The 19963-nt window shown below is 37.2% G+C and overlaps 1 protein-coding gene across 2 annotated transcripts in view; it reads right to left on the bottom strand.

Annotated features, from left to right (window-relative positions):
• The window catches only part of CHD1 (chromodomain helicase DNA binding protein 1), a 68633-nt gene that overhangs the window by 30936 nt on the left and 17734 nt on the right, over positions 1-19963 (bottom strand). For both annotated transcript variants that reach the window (XM_067569149.1, XM_067569150.1), the window contains exons 3-12: positions 17819-18023; positions 16678-16788; positions 15167-15234; positions 13425-13574; positions 12842-13104; positions 9132-9357; positions 8471-8571; positions 7237-7415; positions 6718-6845; positions 1369-1585 (exon numbers count right to left, since the gene is read on the bottom strand). In XM_067569149.1, coding sequence (XP_067425250.1) covers positions 1369-1585; positions 6718-6845; positions 7237-7415; positions 8471-8571; positions 9132-9357; positions 12842-13104; positions 13425-13574; positions 15167-15234; positions 16678-16788; positions 17819-18023 — 1648 coding nt within the window. The remainder of the gene's footprint in view (positions 1-1368; positions 1586-6717; positions 6846-7236; positions 7416-8470; positions 8572-9131; positions 9358-12841; positions 13105-13424; positions 13575-15166; positions 15235-16677; positions 16789-17818; positions 18024-19963) is intronic.

The following is a 19963-nucleotide window of genomic DNA, read 5'->3' as shown; positions in this document are numbered from 1 at the left end:
TACAGCCCCAACCTGATTAACCTTAAATGCTACAGGAACATGAATGTTAAATAATATACAATAATCTGATTAGTTAAAAAAAAAAAAAAAAAAAGAAAGAAAAAAGCATCACTAATAGGAAAGAATTAGACTTAGAAGCAGGATAAACACTCAAAAGTAACTTGTTAAGTATAGGGGCATTGTCATAAAGTGATCAAAGAAAACCAGGACAGTAATTTGACCACTCTAATAATAGAGGAGATGCTCTGCTAAAATCAGAAGTAGCACTGGAAGGAGGAAGGTGAAGAAAGAGTTGGTCAACTATTTTCCATTTTGAAGTACATGCCAACTTTGTTCTACAAAAACATTTTAGATACATTAGCAATTTATTCCAAAATAAGAATCTATACAAGCTTAACGTCATTACTGGCCATCAAGTGATTTTATTTCTCATATAAACTTTCAGTAATCAACTTATAAAATCTTTTCCCTGAAATGATACAAATCTAGTCTAACATTACAAAAATTATTTTTAAAAAGTTATTGTGTGTTCATCATGCAACATTAGTCTATGTCCTAAAGCAAGTTTCTAGCTGAACAATATTTGGCCACTTAGTTGTTATTTTAGTAAAGTAAGAACTGTCTAAAGCCTGCAAAGGAGATAAAGTAATGGGTGATATGTGGACAGTGCTTGCTTACAGAATATTTCAAGAATTTTTGAGGAGATGAAGAAGCTAACATGAAAAATAAAAGGTTTTTGTTTTTTAAACTTCCATTCTGAAAGAAATTCACAACTCAGAGGCTGAACTGGAGAAAAAAACTTGGTACTCTTCCAAACTCTGGCCACAAACCAAGCTCAAAAAACTGAAACTCCACTCATATCAGATCTTATGTAACTGCTGTGACCAGCAATGAAATAGTCAACTATGACATTTAGTTAACAATCCCTTGATGTGAATAGGGGCAGTTTGCACAGAGTTATTGTTATTAGAGTTATTAGAGTTATTGTTTCATGTCTCTGCATATACAGACAAACTTCACTGTATTTGTTTACATTCTGTTCACAGTTTTGAATTTTATCTTCTCAAACACAAGGGCTAGAGACAATTTTTTTTTAAATGGAAGTTTAGCTTTTTTTTAACCCCTTCCCTCCGCCCGCCCCCGCCCCCCCAACTATAGAGACTAAGAAGGAAATAAAAGGGCATATATACGGAATTATTTTATACCAAAATCTAAGCTTTTAAATTTGCATATTAAATATTGTGAGTATTTCAGGCAATACACATTTTCTAATTTTTAACCAAACACATAAAAGATGAATACTAGGAAAATGCTTGAAAGAACCCTTTTTAGCACTGTGGTTTTTCATTACTGTACAAATGTACTCACCATGTTTCTGCTATTGATATCTCCTAAATAAACCACAGCATTCATCTGAGGAGCCCATGTCTGAATTTCTCTTTGCCAAGATGTCAAAGTAGAAAGTGGCACTACCAGTAAGAAAGGCCCATATAACTGATGTTCATGAAACATGTAGTTCAGAAAAGAAATAGTTTGTATTGTTTTACCCAGACCCATTTCATCTGCAAGAATACAACTGTTCCCTCTGCAAAATGAAAGAGATGTTAAAATGTTTATATAGTACCATATTGCTAATCACATGTATAAAATTAGATTCTTTTAAGGATTTATAAACAGAAGTTCAAAGATGTTTTGTAAGATTTTTCAAATATATATCCTATGAGGAAATTTAATTAGCTCATAGATTATGAGGACCATTGCTTCTAACCATATATTCAGCAATAAAACAAAGAAAGAAGGTTTTCATACTACCAATTCAGAAAAAAATGGTTACAAACCTTTCTGTAGCAGATGTTGTTTGAGATGGGTTAAACATGTCCATTTCACTGTAGGTGTCTATGTGTTGCAATCCACAGATGTCAGTTTTCCCCTTAGTGGTACCCATCAGAGCAGCGCAAGCACTCTCTGTTGCCTCACACAAAAAACGCTGAGTCACCACAACTGCCCTCAGTTTCCTCTTACCAAAAGTCTCAGATAGAGACGGGAAGGAAGGCAGGTCATGGAATGGACGTGTGCAACACTTCTTGAAGAACAACAGTTACAGAAAAGTTAGGGACCATTTTTTCTTCGAGTGACTAACATGTCCATTCCATTGTAGGTAACTCATAAGCAGGCCTAACTGGATGTGGTTTCATAGTATAATTATATAAGGACTGGATGATCACTTGTTCAAATTCAGCATCATCTCTAAATTGCTAAGGGATAGAGTAGTGAGAGGCAAACATGTGACATGATGACCAGGTTGCCACTTTGCAAATGTCCAATATGGGCACACAAGCCAGAAAAGTTACTAAGATTGCTTAGGACCTAGCTGAATGACCCAAAACACTATCTGGCAGCTTCATATTAACCAACTGGTAACACAGTCAAATACAGACAAAATTATTTGTGTGAACGCAGGAACGCCCTTCATTCTATCTGCAAATGTAATGAACAGTCAGGAGGAAGACCTGAAAATCTTAGTACATTCCAGATAAAATGCTAAAGCTCTCCTATCATTCAGAGTGTGCAGTCTCTCCTCTCCTTTACTACTTACTATTTCTTTTCATATTAACCAAGCAATATTTTACTCAGATCGAGCTAATCACTACTCCTTGATGTTTCAGGAACAGAACATAGACCAGCACGTGCTGAACAGAAACAAGAATAGGAAAGCCCTTTCAGTCTGGACCAGGAGGAAAACCTGTTCCATTTAGTTCTAATGGATGGTTACTACTATTCAGCAGCATGTCCTGAAATTCTATAGAGCAGGACTCCTACGCCTAAAGTTAACCATGAAACCTCCAGGCTGTTAGGTGAAGGGCCTGAAGATTGGGGTGGAAGAGGCAGCCATGATTCTGTGAAATCAAGTCTGTGTGAAGTGGGAGTGACAATGGGGGACTGATTGAGAGGTTTAAGAGCTGTGAAAGTCACACAGGGCAATCAGTGTAAGACAGGCTTCATCCTCTTTGATCTTGAACAGAATTCTGGGCAGAAGAGGGATGGGGGGGAAAAGCATATAGCATACCCTCTGATCATGGCAGTAGGAAACTGTCCATTAACAAATCTGGACTGCGGGCCTCTTAGAAGGAAAACTGATGCCATTTTCTGTTGGTTTTTTTCACATACAGGTCCACTTTGGGAGTCACCCAGACCTGGAAAATGGATCTTGCTATGTCTGGGGACCACTCGTGGTGACTGACAAACAACCTGCTCAGGCAATCTGCCACTATATTCTGAGCCTCCAGGAGGTAGGCCACCTTTAGAAGTATAGATTTGCTAATACATGAGTCCCAGAGTATTCTGAGCCCTAGGGAGTTATGCTACCTTCAGAAGTATAGAGTTGCTGATACAGGAGTCCCAGAGTAGAATTGCTTCCCTGCAGATTAACTTCCCCTCCCCCGACTGGTTTACAAAAACATGCCCATCATATTGGCAGTGATAAGAGTAATGGCCCTTCATATGGGAGGTCCTGCACTGTTTGTTGCACCTCTGGAGGGAGGCCAGAAGTGTGTAACCAAGACGAATAACTCATTGTGATGGCAGAGGCCATGCCATGAGTGCAGAATTTGCTGCATTCGGACCCTCCTGCAGAGCCATTCTGGCAATTTGTCCTCCTTGATCAAAGTCTGGAACTCTTGTTTTGCATCATCTGGTAGCTTATCCCTGAACTTTGGAACTGTATCTCACGGGATGAAATTGTAACACCCTAGCAAAGATTGCTGGTTGCAGCATGAAGCTGTAACCTGCCTATAGCATAAAGCTTCGTCCCAAATAAGTCCAGTTTTCTGGCCTCTTCATTTTTCGTTGACACCTGGTGACTCTATTGCTCTCTCTCATTGGCTGCCAACAGAAGTGAGCCCAGAGGGCAATGATTATAGAGGTGCTTGAACCCCTGACAGTGGACACAGTATCTCATCTCCAGTCTTTTTGCAGTCAGTGGCAGGGAAGCTGGGGACTGCCAAAAAACCTTTGGTAGGCTCTAAAACAGCATAATCAATAGGGAGTGAGAGTCTAGCTGGATCACAGACGTCAAAATGTCCACCAACTCCTCAGATTTTTTCTGAATCTCCTCAGGAAGAATGTTCAGGGCCATAGCCATCCCCCTCAACATGAGTCTTAAAATCATCAGAAGGCAGAGAAATAGGTTCTACCACCCCTTGCCTCCAGCGCATAGAGGAAGAAGGGACCGGTCCAGTTTCTGCTGCTCTTGTGGATACTCAATGCTGAGCTTGGTACCAACACTAGGATGTTTGTGGCATCAATGATCCTGATGGCCTGTAGATGAAGCCAGCTGAGACGGATATGGGGACGACATTCGATTTGAGGGGGGGAACCCCTATGGTTTCCACTAAGGCCACTGATATGGCCCCAATCCCCACTGTATGTGGTTGAAGAGTCTCTTTGGTAAGTTCCTTGATTAAATTGAGGTTGAAATCAGGGCAGGTAGGTGGTATTCTCTTGATGGTGAAATCAGCTAGAGACATAGGATTCTACTTCAAAGTCTGATGAAGAATACTCTTCCTGCGACCATGGCAGGACCGTACACGTCAGTACTGGCAAGGACAGTTCAGACTAGGGGAGATCATTTGTGGCTTTCCCCTAGATGGTACTATCTTGATTGGTATCCTGATGGCCAAATCAGCTGGACCTGCCCAGTGCAGAGGTGAAGCTACTAATGCCGGTATCTCAGGCTCTGGTGGCAGACAAGACTCCTGAACTGAGGGTAACAGCAACACCAAGAGGTTCAACAACTCTCTTGCAGCCTCACATGCCTTAGGAGCAGATGGTACTGGGAAAGCACTCTCCGGTAGTAGGGAGTACGGTGATTCCAATGATTTCCTATTACAGTGGATCACCAGATAAATATGAGTCAACAGTGTAACACTGACTATTGCAAAAAATGTAATAATTCTGGGATGTATTAGCAGGAGTGTTGTAAGCAAGACACGTGAAATAATTCTTTCACTCTACTCCATGCTGATTAGGCCTCAATTGGAGTAATTGTGTCCAGTTCTGGGCACCACATTTCAGGAAAGACGTGGACAAATTGGAGAAAGTCCAGAGAAGAGCAACAAAAATGATTAAGGTCTAGGAACCTATGAGGGAAGATTGAAAAAAAAACTGGGTTTGTTTAATCTGGAGAAGAAAAGATAAGAGGACATGATTACAGTTTTCAAGTACATAAAAGGTTGTTACAAGGAAGAGGGAGAAAAATTGTTGTCATTAACCTGTGAGGATAGTACAAGAAGCAATGGACTTAAATTGCAGCAAGGACAGTTTAGGTTGGACATTAAGAAAAGCTTCCTGACCGGTAGTTAAGCACTGGAATAAATTGCCTAAGGAGGTTGTGGAATCTCCATCATTTATTTAAGTTATTTAAGAGCAGGCTAGACAAACACCTGTCACCGATGGTCTAGATAATACATAGTCCTGCCATAAGTACAGGGGACTGGACTAGAAGATCTCTTGATGTCCCTTCCAGTCCTACAATTCTATGGTGCTTTGAGAACTGGTCTCAGCTGGGCTCTGGAGTCAACGAACTCCCCTGCTTAGAGGTGTACTCTGGGGAGTGCCTCCTCTTTGAGCACTCACCCGAACCTTAGAGGAGCTCAACCTCTTCGCTTCTTTCAAAGATCCCGGTACCAAGTCCAATTTACAGTGCCTCTTCCTTGGTAATGGCAATGCCAATCTACCTCTCTGTACCGGAAATGCTGGAGGTGTGCTACTGATTGACACAGAGGTGTCTTTTACCTGGATTGAGGTAGATGGTTGGGATGGATGACATAGCGTTGATTTCAGCAGCAGATTTCAATCTAATTATCCTGCCTTTAAGCCCTTACAATCAGCACATTTGTCGCTCACATGAGCCTTCGTCAAGCGCTTAAGGCAGCTGGGATGAGGGTCACTGTTAGGCATTGCCTTACCACAAGAGTTTCCAGACTGGGTGCCAAATCCACACAAACACAATTTTTTAATTATTTTTTTTTAATTTACTTACTTACTACTTTGACTAATAAACTATACTAACAATACAGGACTCCAACACATACTATTTACATGCTTGACTACAGACTTGCAGAAGCTAGGAGAAGGATCTCCAAGAAGTGCCATGGGCAGCAGGAAGGAAATGAAGGGGGCTGAGGGTGTCAGGGAAGGCTCAGCCTTTTATGCCTGCATGTGGAGTATGAGGCATTAGAGGGCACTTGTGCTGCCCAATGGATAGCACTAAGGGAAAAACTCTTCGACAACTGTGCACTGGAGCACATAGACACCTACAATGGAATGGACATATGAAATCATTCAAAGAAGAATCTTAATTACTATCATTGCTGCAGTCTGGAAATCCTTCATTAAATGGTAAAAAGGGCACCCAAGATCATTTTGTTCTATATAAAGCTTTTAAATAATTCTTGTGCATGAATTTTAAAAATATACATCCTCTAGTGCTTATTTCATATATAAGCACCAGAGGAAAAAAGGAAAACTATAAAAGTCTTGCATGTACAAATCAACTGTGTGCTAAATTTATGTATTTGCAGGTGAAAGCAATTCCTGTCAGATCTCTACTTTACAATTTACTACTCCAATGACAAAATAATCCATTCTGCTAAGGTTTTATGAATTTCTATCATTTACAAATAATAGCAAAGCAACAGACTTTCAGAACGTACTTACTTGCACCAAGAATGAGCGAGCCAGTTCAGTCCATTTAGCTGATAGTCTCTTAACTCTAAGCCTTCATGACCACCAATGTATGATGGTTGCTTCTTCAGTGCAACGAACCTCGGCCTCTGTTTTAAAACCTATCAAAGTGAAACTGAACATTAGCCCTACTACTGAACGTTTGAAGATTCTAAGTATAATTTGACTTAAATTGCAGGAGAGGATGGAAAATAATTTAAATTATGTTTATATACATAACTTTTAGAAGTTTTACACTAGTAAACATAATTTCATTTATGAATGAAAATAATTACGATGGGGACATTTGTCTACTAAGAACTAATAAGATCACTGATTCATGTTATATTCCTCAATAGTCATTACTAACCTAAGAAATTATAATAATTGATCCTGTAATCTGAAAAACTTTATATACTGTCCCTAATCCCGAGAATAACACAGTCGCCTACAAACATTTTTATTGTCTCAATTCTCATACGTCTATGAAAATGATCTTAAACCTGTACCCACCTTGCAGTCCTTAAAAGGAGTGGTTTTGGATTGATTTCTGCTAAAATACTCATCAATGCATGACTGAAATTTTTTGGCAATGAGAGCACCATCTTCCCAGCTGCACTCTGAGTAAGGGAGACCCTGCCACTTGCAATAATAATCTGGATAACCTGCTGCTGACTTCTGATTTGAATGAGCTGTAGAATACATTTGAAATACGTCATCAATAATTTTGATTTTAATGAGACATTTACTTCATTTTTGTGACATAATCAAGTAACACTGTGCTCAGAATTGAAGAACCCGTGGTTAATGTTCATTCTAATTTATATATCCAAAATATTTTAGTTTGAAAATAAAATAGTTAAGGCTTCTAATAAATTCATTATCCACAAAAATAAAATTTGGAGAACTGGTCTGAATTCAACAGATAAAATTCAATAAAGACAAGTCCAAAGTATTTCACTTAGGAAGGAAAAAGGGGAATACCTGGCTAGATGGTACTACTGCTAACGAAGATCTGGGCGTTTTAGTTGATCACAAATTGAATATGAGCCAACAATGCAGCGCAGCGGCAAAAAAGGCTAATATTCTGGAGTGTATTAACAGGAGTGTCATACATAGGACACGGGAGGTAACTATCCCACTCTACTTGGCACTGGTGAGGCCTCATCTGAAGTACTGTTTCCAATTCTGGTCCCACATTTTAGGAAAGATGGGGACAAACAGGAAAGAGTAAAGTGGAGAACAACAAACATAATAAAAGGTTTAGAAAACCTGACTCATGAGGAAAGGCCAAAAAAACTGAGCATACTGAGTCTTGAGAAAAGAAGACTGGAGGGGACCTGATAAGTCTTCAAATACGTTATGAGCTCTTATAAAGAGGACAGTTTTCAATTGTTCTCCATGTCCAATGAAGGAAGGACAAGTAGTAATGGACTTAATTTGCAGCAAGGGAGATTTAGATTAGATATTAGGACAGACGTACTAACTTCAAGGGTAATTAAGCTCTGGAATAGGTTTCCAAGGGGGGGGCTGTGGAATCTCCATCACTGGAGGTTTTTAAAAACAGGTTCAATGAATACTTCTGAGGGATGGTCTAGGTTTACTTAGTCCTGTCCCAGGACTGAGGGCTGGACTGATGACTTTTCGAGGTCCCTTCAAGCCCTAGACTTTTAAGATTCTATGAAAAAAGAAGCAATGACAGTATATTATCCTTATTGTTATTTCCAGTCTTCAATTTGTTACTTACCAATTATTCTCTCCACTATTTGATATTGTTTATGCAGATCATCTGTAAGTTCTTGCTGGCAGTTATAATATTCCACATCTTCTGGAGAAGCATTTTTCAGCCTGAAATGGAAATTATGTAAATATTCATCACATTGTTTGGTTCTAAAACTGAGACAATTTGACAGTCCTAAAGCTTTCACTATAAGCACCAGAGGAAAGTAGCAGGGAAAGCTTTTTTGAGAAAGGAACAAGGAGATATCTCAGTGGAAAAAAACACCTGCTACAAAAATTCAGCTCCAAGTACAATGGTCAAGAAAAGCAAATGGTAGGCCATTATTTATACTGTTTATTGTGTAAATACTTTATAATACATGTGAATTATAAACATTTTGGAAAAATAATTTCCAAGCAGGCTTAGCTATTTATTAAGGGCCTAATCCTGCAAGATGCTGCACATCCTCATACGCTCAATGGAATAAAGTTGAAGATGTTGTGCACCTTGCAGCACCTTAAAACGTATAAGTGGTTTTAATAATAAAAAGATTGTGTTATCTTCTTGCTGAATATATACTATAGAAATATACTCTCATACAGAGATCAATCTCATTACAATACTACATGAGCACACATGCTGGTAAAAAAAATCAGTATTATGAAAGATGGCTATAGATAACATTCACCATCGTTTTGTTTCTTGATCCTTTTTCTTGTAGTTGTCCAGTTTCTTCATTCCTTTAACATTCTGCTGCTTCAAAGTTTCTTCAGTCTCCCATGTATTATGGATATGGGACCAGCCTTTCCATTTAATCAGATACTGTGTTTCTCCTGGCTCCTTTGCTTTATCAAACCCTGCATTTGGATCACCATCTGCCTCAACTGCATAGATGGTGGTTGTTGCACCAGTAGCTGAGAAGGAAATCACAACAAAAAGTTTTAATAGCACATATATACCAGGGAATCACCTAACAATAAATGTGATATTAAAATAAATCAATTGGTAATGTTTTTATAATATGAGCGTTTATTAACACATGACCACCACTTCAGCAGTTCTCCTCCACTTAGTGTTATTTGCATAATTCTGCTGTAGAAGTATATGCCAGTCAAGAAAATAGTTTCAAAGATTTGACTTAATAAGACAATGTAATCAATAAAACTGAGCATCTAAATTAACTGAAGGTGAAAGCAGGAGGAGGAGAGTGGATGAAAGAAGGGGTGGACAACCACCTTACAAATATTTAAAATAAACTGTTAAAAAGAACTGACAAGCTTGCCATGACATCTCATGTTAAGAGAACATCAATCCCATCACTCAAAGGGCTTTTTTATGCAGCATCAGGTGCTAAGAGGGAGCAACAATCATAACCACCCTACTGCAGACTACCAAAATTCCAGTGACAACTCAATATTCTGGTAATCCAGGAAGAGCTGGCAAGGTCACATTTTACTAATGTCTACTTGTCTACCCTGACTTCTCAGTGTATGACTACAATGCAAACGAAGGTGTGATTGTAGTTCAGCTAGGAACACCCCTGCTAGCTCTGATCTAGCAAACATGGCTAAAAATGGCAATGAAGATGTGGTGATGTGGGCTTCAACTATACATTCAAGCCCAGGACCTCGGCACACACACATATTGATCTCACAACTATTTGCATACATCTTGCTTTAAGAAATGCAAACCACATTGTAGTCTTCTACCATATGAATCTCCACTAGTACAGTGTCAGTGTAGTCAGAAATCGGTGGCATGATAGTCCTAATGGTGCAGACAGACTTCCCAATATCATCCCACTGGTCACTGATTAAGCGTCCTATTTAGTGAACTTTCTGCGTTCTACTGAATAGGGGTTAAGTTAGTAGGAAGCTACTTAGCTGTTAATACAGTGCAGCACACAATCTGGAGCTCATTTGCATGGCATTGAACTAGCTTCCCCTTTACCCTTTCCGCAGCAGCTGTCCTCTCGTTCTCTTCCCATTACTTGTCCACAGAAGCTTCCCTATAATGAATTCTATGAGGTTTGTTTGAAAGGGCATTGTCCATTTAAAAACTCTTTCTGTACAAAACTTTTAACCTAGCATTGTTACAAGTAACACCTAAAGCCACCTATAACTGAAAGAGATAAAAGAAAATTCCACATGTGCATTTGTCACCCGGTTGTGTCTAGTTAATTTCACTATTTCACCTGCATAGTCAGTCTGTTTCCCCTTTTGTTTGGGGGTGATGAAAAACATTAAAAAAAAATAGAAAACAAAAATTGACAACAGGACTCAGGGATATGTTCAATACTTGAAACTACTTATAACTTTTTTGCCAGTTTTGCCAGGTTTTTTTGCCAGTTTTGCCAGTATAAGCTTCTTCCACACTAGGAGTGCTTTGATGGTACACCTATACCAGCAAAGCACTCCTAGCATAGACTTGGCCAAAAACAGAGCTCTTCTTCAGGTTTCGGAAATGCATTGAGTGTCACAGCTAATGACAAAGTGGAACAGCTAAACAATGCATTTAGTTGTGACAGTCTGAGTACCTTTTCCAGATCTGAAAAAGAGTTCTTCGAAAATTTTCTTAGAAAATTTGTCTTTCTCACAAACAGAAGTTAGCCCAATAGAAGATATTACCGTCCTCACCCCCTTGACTCTAATATCCTGGGACTAAAACAGCTACAACACAGCTACAAACTTTGCACAGGACAGATCAGGGTATTTTAGCATATTATAGTTTATATTTTACCTATGTTTAGTATAAAGGAGAAGAGTGGAAGATATTTCACAGATGTAGCATTTGTATTACATTTAGACCATAGATTTTAAATCAATGATTCCCTTTGGAGTAAGATTTTATTTTATTCTGGAGCTGCATAAAAAAAACGTAAAACAGACTGAGTTGGTTTTGAATATGGTTTGGGAGGAGCACTAATAGTGCAAAACTTTTATCTAATGTAATAAATATTTCAACAGACCATATTAAGAATCCATTCAGATATGAGCCACAGACCTTTGAAAAGGAAGATATGGGACTCATATCTGAACTTAAGTTTGGTATATCTTTGATTATGAAGTTTATTATTTCTTTATTTGTTTAGGCTCATCCAAGTAGGAATGCTACTGTATATTTATAATTTAAATAATTTATAAAAGAGCATATATTAAAATGTAAGGGGACAGTAGCAGTGGTAAAATTCTGGTGTGGATCAAAGTTATTCACTACATACATGCACTTGCGAATTCCCTTTCCAAAACTCCAGAATTCCCTTCCCTGTCAAGTCTGAAGAAGAAAAAGATTCTATGAAGTTATGAAACTGCGTTTTTCCAAAATTCTTAATATTCCACAACCAAGGAGAAATAATTCATAATGTTTTAAATCTAATGTACGTTTACCATTATTTTGGGGGAAGATGAAAAACAGTATTAAAATGCACACTGTATATTTTTAAAACGAAAAAATGTTATTTGTTTAACTGTAAGTTATAACAAACGTTTTTTAAAGAATTTAAAACAGGATATCAAAAAGTCATTCTGGACAGGGCCCCACATTGCAGTTTTTGCTATGGCTGTGGGACAGGGCATAAATATTGAACTCCAAATACTATCCGCATAATCCACATGAAATTCCCACTGATATCAAAGGGAAGATTGCACAAAAACGAAGTTTAAACAATGTATTTTATATCTTAACTAAAGCTTTAGTTTTATCTTTATTTATCCATCATCTTATTGCCACATTCAGCATCACTCAGTGAGAAAATACGCTCACCTCTATGACCATCATTCTTTCTACCCTTCCCTTCTCATCCTCTCTCTCCTCTTTTCTCCTCTCTCTGGCCATATCTACACTAGGAAGAATGGTGTGCTTTAGCACATGTTAATTAACACATGTTAATATCCTAATATAGACAGGGTAAGTTGTAAGTTAAAATGTTAGCTTGTTGAGGTCAACTCTAGGGCTGAGTCTAGAGTTTTCCTTGACCAGTTAACACAGTAAAAAAGCACATTTTTTCTTAGTGAAGATAATGCTTGTATTTTCTTCCCTGAAGCAACTCCCAATTCCCATCTCCAACGGTTTCATTCCTACACCTTCCTCCATTATACCCCCCAAACTACTAAGCAATTCAACAGTTAACGCGGATATGCAGAGCATTATCATTAGACTTTAGAGCAAATGTCCAATGATATTAACAGGGTGTGTGCGAGCACGTACACATGAGCAAAAATACTCCATTTACTTACTCTGAATTCAAATTTATGATGTTATCTTTGCATTTATTAGGCTAGAAACTGTTTTTAAATGAAAGTTTAGATGAGTATGTCTTGTGAGCAACATAAATACCTAAAAGCTGTAAAAACTGTTCTTGGATTCACTGTAACATTTTGAGAATCTAGGTAAAAATACCTCCTTTTCGTCCAACACGACTATCCATAAACTTTTCTATAGTTTCAAATTCATCTTCTTCAGGTTGCGGCACATCCTCTCCACAGACTTCCAGCAAGTCATCTGAATCTGTCTTTGTTTCTTCAGCTTCTTTGTAACTAATGTTGACTGTTGCCTGGCGACGAGACCCTCTTTTATCATAATCATCATCCTCATCCTCATCTGATGAATCAAGTTGCCTCTTCTTCTGTCCTGCACTCTTTTTCCCGCTTTTTGGTTTAATTCTTAACAAGAACAAGAGTTGACAAAACAAAGATGTTTTCAATACAGAAATACCCACAAATGTTCTCCCATTTCTTACAGAGTATTAATATTTCACAGTGTTTGTTCAACTGTACCACACACAATTAGACAATGTAGGGAAAAACGTTCACTATGACTCACTGTGATAACATCTTTTGTAATTAAAAAAAAAAAATTCCACTCTTGGGATATAGAACTCTACTGACAACAGTTACATCTGGATTTGAGCTTACAGAGAAAACTCATTCAAATTCTCATCAGAAATCTTATCATAAAGTATCTTAAATTCCAGAATTCTTACCTGCTTGGAGGCTTCCTGCTTTTCACTTTATTTTTTGGCTCATAGTCAGATTCACTCTCTTCACAACTGCTTTTCTCTCGATCCTCCTCTGATTCAGAATCTGATCCAGTCCCAGAGACAGATCCTGATCCAGACATTTGCCAGTCTTCACTGCATATATTGAAAGGCAGAAAAGTCAAGAATTAGAATATTCAGCATTACAGCATATGAACACCTGAAACTGGAATAACATTAAGGCAGTTGTTAATTCAGTGTCATTAAAGGGATAGAAAATTACTAAGAATGGATAGAAAATGTTATGAAAACTCATTGATCTCTCTACTGCTATGAACATGGATACTTGCATGAATACCACCCAATTTTTGAAAAAAAACATGCTAGATGCCTTTTCATTAAACTGCAAATCAGGAAGTAATGGAATTATGCTAGAAGCACTTTCCTTCACTTTAACTTTTCCAGAAACAAGAAAGATTATATTTTCAATGTTCAGAGTTTCAATAGATGGATATTTGTTCAGAAGTTACGAGCATTTCTAATGCTATAGTATTATATGAGCCTACTATAATCAGGGCTTCTTCCATGGATACTGATTTTGGGCATCCTGATAAATTGATATGTAGATGGGCAAGTAACTATTTGGACAAACAGGCAACAGGCATGAAAATTTGTCTTTTATGGCTCAATATTCTGTTTCAAGAAACATGGACAGAGGTCTCTGCATATTTTGTCAGATAACCACTAACAAATAACACTTGTGAAAATATTATTAAAATAAAATAATTGGTTATATTAGATTTAGATATATAAAACAACAACAGTTTTTGGTTTTCCATGCTCTAATAGATTTCTGTGAATTCTTAAACTAAAAAGGACAGAAAAAAATAACTTTTGTCAATCACAACCAAAAAGAACTGAATATGAAAAATGATACATTAATTTTAAAAGAGATTTTTTTGGTTTTTTTAAGAGTTCCTGAAAAGGGCCAGATTGACAGTCCTAGAAATTGAAGTGGTTAATTTTCCCATTAAAATATATCACACAGGCAATGGCAGTACAAGCTTCCCCACACTGCACCTCTAACATTCCTCAACTCTGACCAGGAGAAGGGAATGCTTCTCGGGGAGAAAGGATAGTTTTAATTTCCATAGACCACTCAATCCTTGATTGCTGTGCTGAGATCAATAAGGCTGCCAATTAGTTATTAAACATGATGGTCAATTTTTGCCTTTGAGATTTCAAAAGATGTCAAATTGTAACAACTTTGTCACTAACTGTTTAATTCCAACTAGTGACCTGGAGATAAAATGACCTGTATAACCTATTCCGAATTACCTCAGCCATACATAGATAACATTTAGGATAGGATATTCAGCAGGAAAAGTATGCTGCAATATGCTCCACTGTAGATTCTACAAAGCATTGCTTTTGAACAGACATGATCAATACAAGTATACCTGATGCAAGATATTTTACTAAATGAGGAATTTAAAGTCCTATTTTACATGCTAGGACTCAACTTGAAATATATAATGAATCTAAACATCTATATATTAGAAAATATCCCAACATTCCAATCAAAAGTGAAAAGTGACAAAAATCAAGCCTCAAGTCCAAAAACCAACTTGAAGTCAGAGTAGAACTGAAATACTTTTATATATGAGATGAAGTATATATAAATACTGAAATATGCAAGCATGAAGGAAATTTTTCTATATAGTATTCTTATATTTAAAATATCCTACTCTTTATGTTTTTTCCTCTTGGTCTCACTGGATGAGTCATCCAGAGTGTCTTCACTACTAGTTGAATCCTGCAGAGAAAGCAACAAATATATAAAATTCATCAACATTTTTTACAAGAGGAACTGTTAGCAATTTGGCTTCCATTCCTGAACTGGCATAAATTTTGTCTTCATGTTTGATTCCCTGTCTCCTTCTGTACACAATGGTGCACTGAATATGACCAGGGTTTCCAAATTTTAGTATGATTCAAAATCCCTCACAATGATTTATGCATGCATGGGCAGTGTTTTGCTAGAACATGTTTATTCCAAAAACCTTCATCTTTTTAAAAACTATTGTGCTTGCATGGAGTACATTTTAAAAACTGTTATAAGTCAATCAAAATGAACTTCCAACAGGCCTCTGTAGTTTAAAGATGAGCCCAAATATTACCTTTTTACCCACTCCCACTGAGGCTCTAAAAGTTTTTTTAAATGTTTTTTAAGAACGGCAAAAATATATCTGATTCTTCACTGCCTTTACTCTCCAAAATAATGGAAGAACCATATTAACTCAGACTTTCCTAAAATAATTCTCACTCAGGCAGAGAACAGTTATGGAAAAAATTAATTCTGAAAAGAAAATTTTTGGAAGAAACACTTAGCAATAGTTATAAGATTTTCTATGTGTTCCGGCAGTAGTCATAATACATTTAACATAAAACTAACAAACAGTTAAAAAGGAAAACAACTGTATCATACAAAATCAGAAGTCCAGGGTAATAGAAGAAAATGGAGATATTCATGAAAATGAAGACCCTTCTGACCATACTGTTTAATGATTCTTTAAAAGTGAGGAGAGATGTCCACAAACTTTTTTGATTAACAGATAACTTTCATCCTCTCTACCTCAATAATATTCCCTTTAAACATGTGCTTGCATCCTAGATTCAGATAAGATCAACTGTTCAGACTTTAGAACCTTCTATTGTGTATCTGAACAATTCTGAAATCATTACAACCAGAAAATGAAAGTAATTCCCTGGAAGAGAGTTCAGAAGTTCTCAAACTTTTTTTAAAACAGCATGGACCAATCATCACAGGGATTGTCATGGAGCCACTCCTCCTCCCATTCACTATTGCATAACAAACTTTCAAAAACTACAGCAACTGCTTATATGGAAAAGTAATATTTTAAACGTATTTTTTAGACTTATAGCAATTTAGAAGCTGGAAACACAGATGTGAACCAGTAATAAGTAACCTGCCAGCTTGGTCCATGGATCACAATCTGAGAAAATCTGGCTAAAGTGGCTAATTTCTGCACTACTTAGCCAAATATGATTCAACATTTTTCTAGAAGAGCCAAAATCTCTCCTGAGATGTGTGTACACCATTCTTACTGACTTTAAACAGACTTTTACACATACATATGAGGAGAGAATTTGCCTCTACATACTTTTCTTTTAATGCAGTGAGCAATGAAACCTCTACGTTTACATTTAAAACATTGATTCAAAATAAGCTATTCACCTCTTCTGACCCACTGTTTGATGAAGCTGCTTTCTGCTGCTGTTGCTGCTGCTGCTTCCTGAGCATTGCTGATCTTTGTACAGCCAGAATACTTGGATTTGATTTCCAAAACTGAAACAGAATTCAAATAGCAGAGTCATGCAGTCAAATACAGAGAAACTTTACAATGATTTAATACCATCAAATTGCCTAACAGAAGTTTTACTAATAAAATAAACAACTTTCAATTTAAAGAATGAGGAGAATGTTATAATTTGTCATAGCATTTTAATGCAAAATGTAGCATGCTTTACAGTACATTTAAGTAAGAACTATGACAAGTTTTTAAACGATTATATTAACACAAAGGAATATCTATGCTATAGCCATTGTTAAAACATTTCAATTTTAAAATGCTAAAACTCAAATAATTCTAATGAGGAATGTAGTTAAAATACAATAGTCAAATAATTTTGCTTCATATGGAAGCATTGCAACACTTTAAAAAAATGAATGAATAGTAAAACTGAGTTTTAAACAGAATTATGTTAATTAGTATTATATTTATTTTACTTTCTTTCATCTAAGGGGAGTCATAATACTTTACAACTTTATGTATTACACACAGAAACAACTAGAGCAAATTTTAGCTCACTGGATAGGCGCAGAAGCAATTTTCTAGAAAATTTAGATTTTTGCAAACTTCCTCCTCATGGAAGACTAACTACATGCAAATTTGAAGTTTTCTGCTCAACAGTTTATCAGACAAGAGCAAGCTAAAGTATAATACACATGATTATCAAAAATGAAAAAAGTTAAGAAAGGATTTAGTAGTGTAGGTGCCTAAATAAGTGACCTGATCTTCAAAAGTGGGCTAAATCTATTACAATCAACAGGAGCTGCTGGGTGCTCAGTGTTTTTGATAATCAGGCTATTTATTTATGTGCCCTTTTAAGGATTTAGGAGCATAGCTTCAGGTACCCATTTTTAAAATCTTGGTCTTAATATTTTCCATACACAGATGTTTTATTAATCAATCCAAACTCAAATCCTAACAGTTTTACAAGCCTTTCATTCCAGTTTTTATCTATGAAAACAGCAATAGGAGATAACTATGCAAATTCTAATATCTTTCACTGGAGTGTTTATTTATGTATTTTACCTCAGCTCCACCAACTTTTGGTGGTTTTGCTTGAACTTGTTTCTTCTCTCTAGATGTATCAGACTCTGATTCTGACTGACTGCCTGACTCTGAACCAGAGTCAGAGTCGCTGCTACCTGATGGGCTGCTACTTCCATCGCTACTGCTTCCGGAACTTGAACCAGATCCAGAACCCGATGCTGAACCAGAATCGTCATCCGACTGGCTGTAATTAGACATTTAAAGAATATTATGTAGCATTTTGAGAAGTGGAATAAAATCAAAGTGAAGTTAGAAATAATTTTGCTTCACCTGTAAAATTAATTGTTAAAGTAGTCGAGCATGCCTATAGATAGCCTAGTCTTAAATAATACACCACATCCGTTTGTAGGGCTCCTAATGCTGTGATAACTGCGAGCACTTCACAAGCTGGGTCATTTAACAACATATACAAACAAGAGGAGCACATAGACTATGCTTCTCTGCTGCCCAAGCTTCAAAGAGAGAGAACATATATAGAACATAAAAACAGCCATACTGTGTCAGACCAATGGTCCATCTAGCCTAGTATCCTGTCTTCCGGCAGTGGCCAATGCCAGGTGCTTCAGAGGGAATGAACAGAACAGGTAACCATTAAGTGATCCATCCTAGCGCCCATTCCCAGCTTCTGGCAAAGAACGAAAGAGGAAAAAGACTTTGCCAGTTGATTAAATGTTCAGTTTTACGTTCATTCAAGGCAAACAAACATGCCTTGCTTATCTTTATAAATCAGGCCAAAGTTAAACTCAAAGTTAGTATTCCCTATAAAAGGAAATTGTAGAGTGGTCATTCTGCTATTGTGAAAGCCATACATCCAACTTCCATGAGGTTCACCTTTGGGACAGGTAGTTCTAGCTTTCTGGTCCAGTTCAGATTGTACGATGGGTTATGGATAGAGACACATATATTATGATTTTTACCCTGCAATTAATTAACAACTGCACAAAGCACAACAGGGATTAAAGAAAAGGTGAGAGATAGCTCCTCCTCCTTCCAAACTGCCAGACACCAGAAAAGGAGAAAGGGATCTGATGTACTCAGAGCTATCAGTCAAGCCTGGTATAAAAGTTGGTGCTTCAAGCAGGGACGAGGGACTGCACCCTGATATAGGGCACATCATCCAGGATTAGAGCATACAGTCCAAGCAGGGATTGGGAAGGGCACTGCATTTCACACCCATCACATCAATTATTTATTTGGCTATGTCTACATGCCACTTTAGCCAATGTAACTGATGTCGCTCAGGGGTGTGAAAAAATACCTTTGAGTGACATAAGTTACACCAACAGAAACACCGGAGTGGACAGCACTCAGCTGTGCTGCTGTAAGCTCTCTAGTGTAGACATGGCCTTTGTTTGTTTTAAATAACATCCATTTAATTTCAATACCACCCAACCTTCTCAGGTGAAAGAGAGAACAATAAGCATGCTTCAAGACTGCAAAAAGATCTTCCAGCAAAAGCAAGATAGATCAGATTGTCTTTCCTAATATTTTTCAAGTAAAAAAGAAAAACACACAGAAGAAAAAACTTCAAAACGTTTTAAAACCCACATATATTTCAGTCCTTCTTTATATTTCATAAAGAAACCAAAATAGGGTAAATCATCAACTTAAACAAAGTCCTTTGTAGGTCACATTTCATGCCTTGTGTTGTAAATCTGGACCTGGTGATTTATACAAAGGGAGTGTTATTAGGAAAGGTTATCAGGACCCTTGGATTCTATTCTTGAGGGCTCATCTATATGGGTAATTTTGCTGCATGGTTTTACTGGTACAGATATCCAAACATAACTCCCCATGTTGACAATCTTATGCCAGTAAAATTCCCCATTTAGAAAAGCCCTGAATCTGCCACCAAACTACTGCGTGACGATCGGCAAGTCACTTGCCCTCTATACATAGTCATGATTAGACTGGCTGATTGCCTCCTTCTCTTTCTCTCTTGTTCTCCCTCCTTTAGTTACACCACACTTCAAATGATTTATTTGGGTTAAAAAGGATGCCTTAGTGTACATAAAATTTTGCAACAATATTTTTATATGCACATATGGTGAACTCTGCTCAAGATACAAACAAACCTGGTTTCTCAAAATAATTTTCTCTCTGACCTGTGCTAAAGTTTCAGCT

Source organism: Emydura macquarii, unplaced genomic scaffold (genome assembly GCF_026122565.2).
Source record: "Emydura macquarii macquarii isolate MOO-44397 ecotype Brisbane River unplaced genomic scaffold, CSIRO-AGI_Emac_v2 contig_2897, whole genome shotgun sequence".
NCBI lineage: Eukaryota > Metazoa > Chordata > Testudines > Chelidae > Emydura > Emydura macquarii.
The sequence above is the reverse complement of the archived record's forward strand: the minus strand, read 5'-3'. Positions and strand labels throughout refer to the sequence as shown.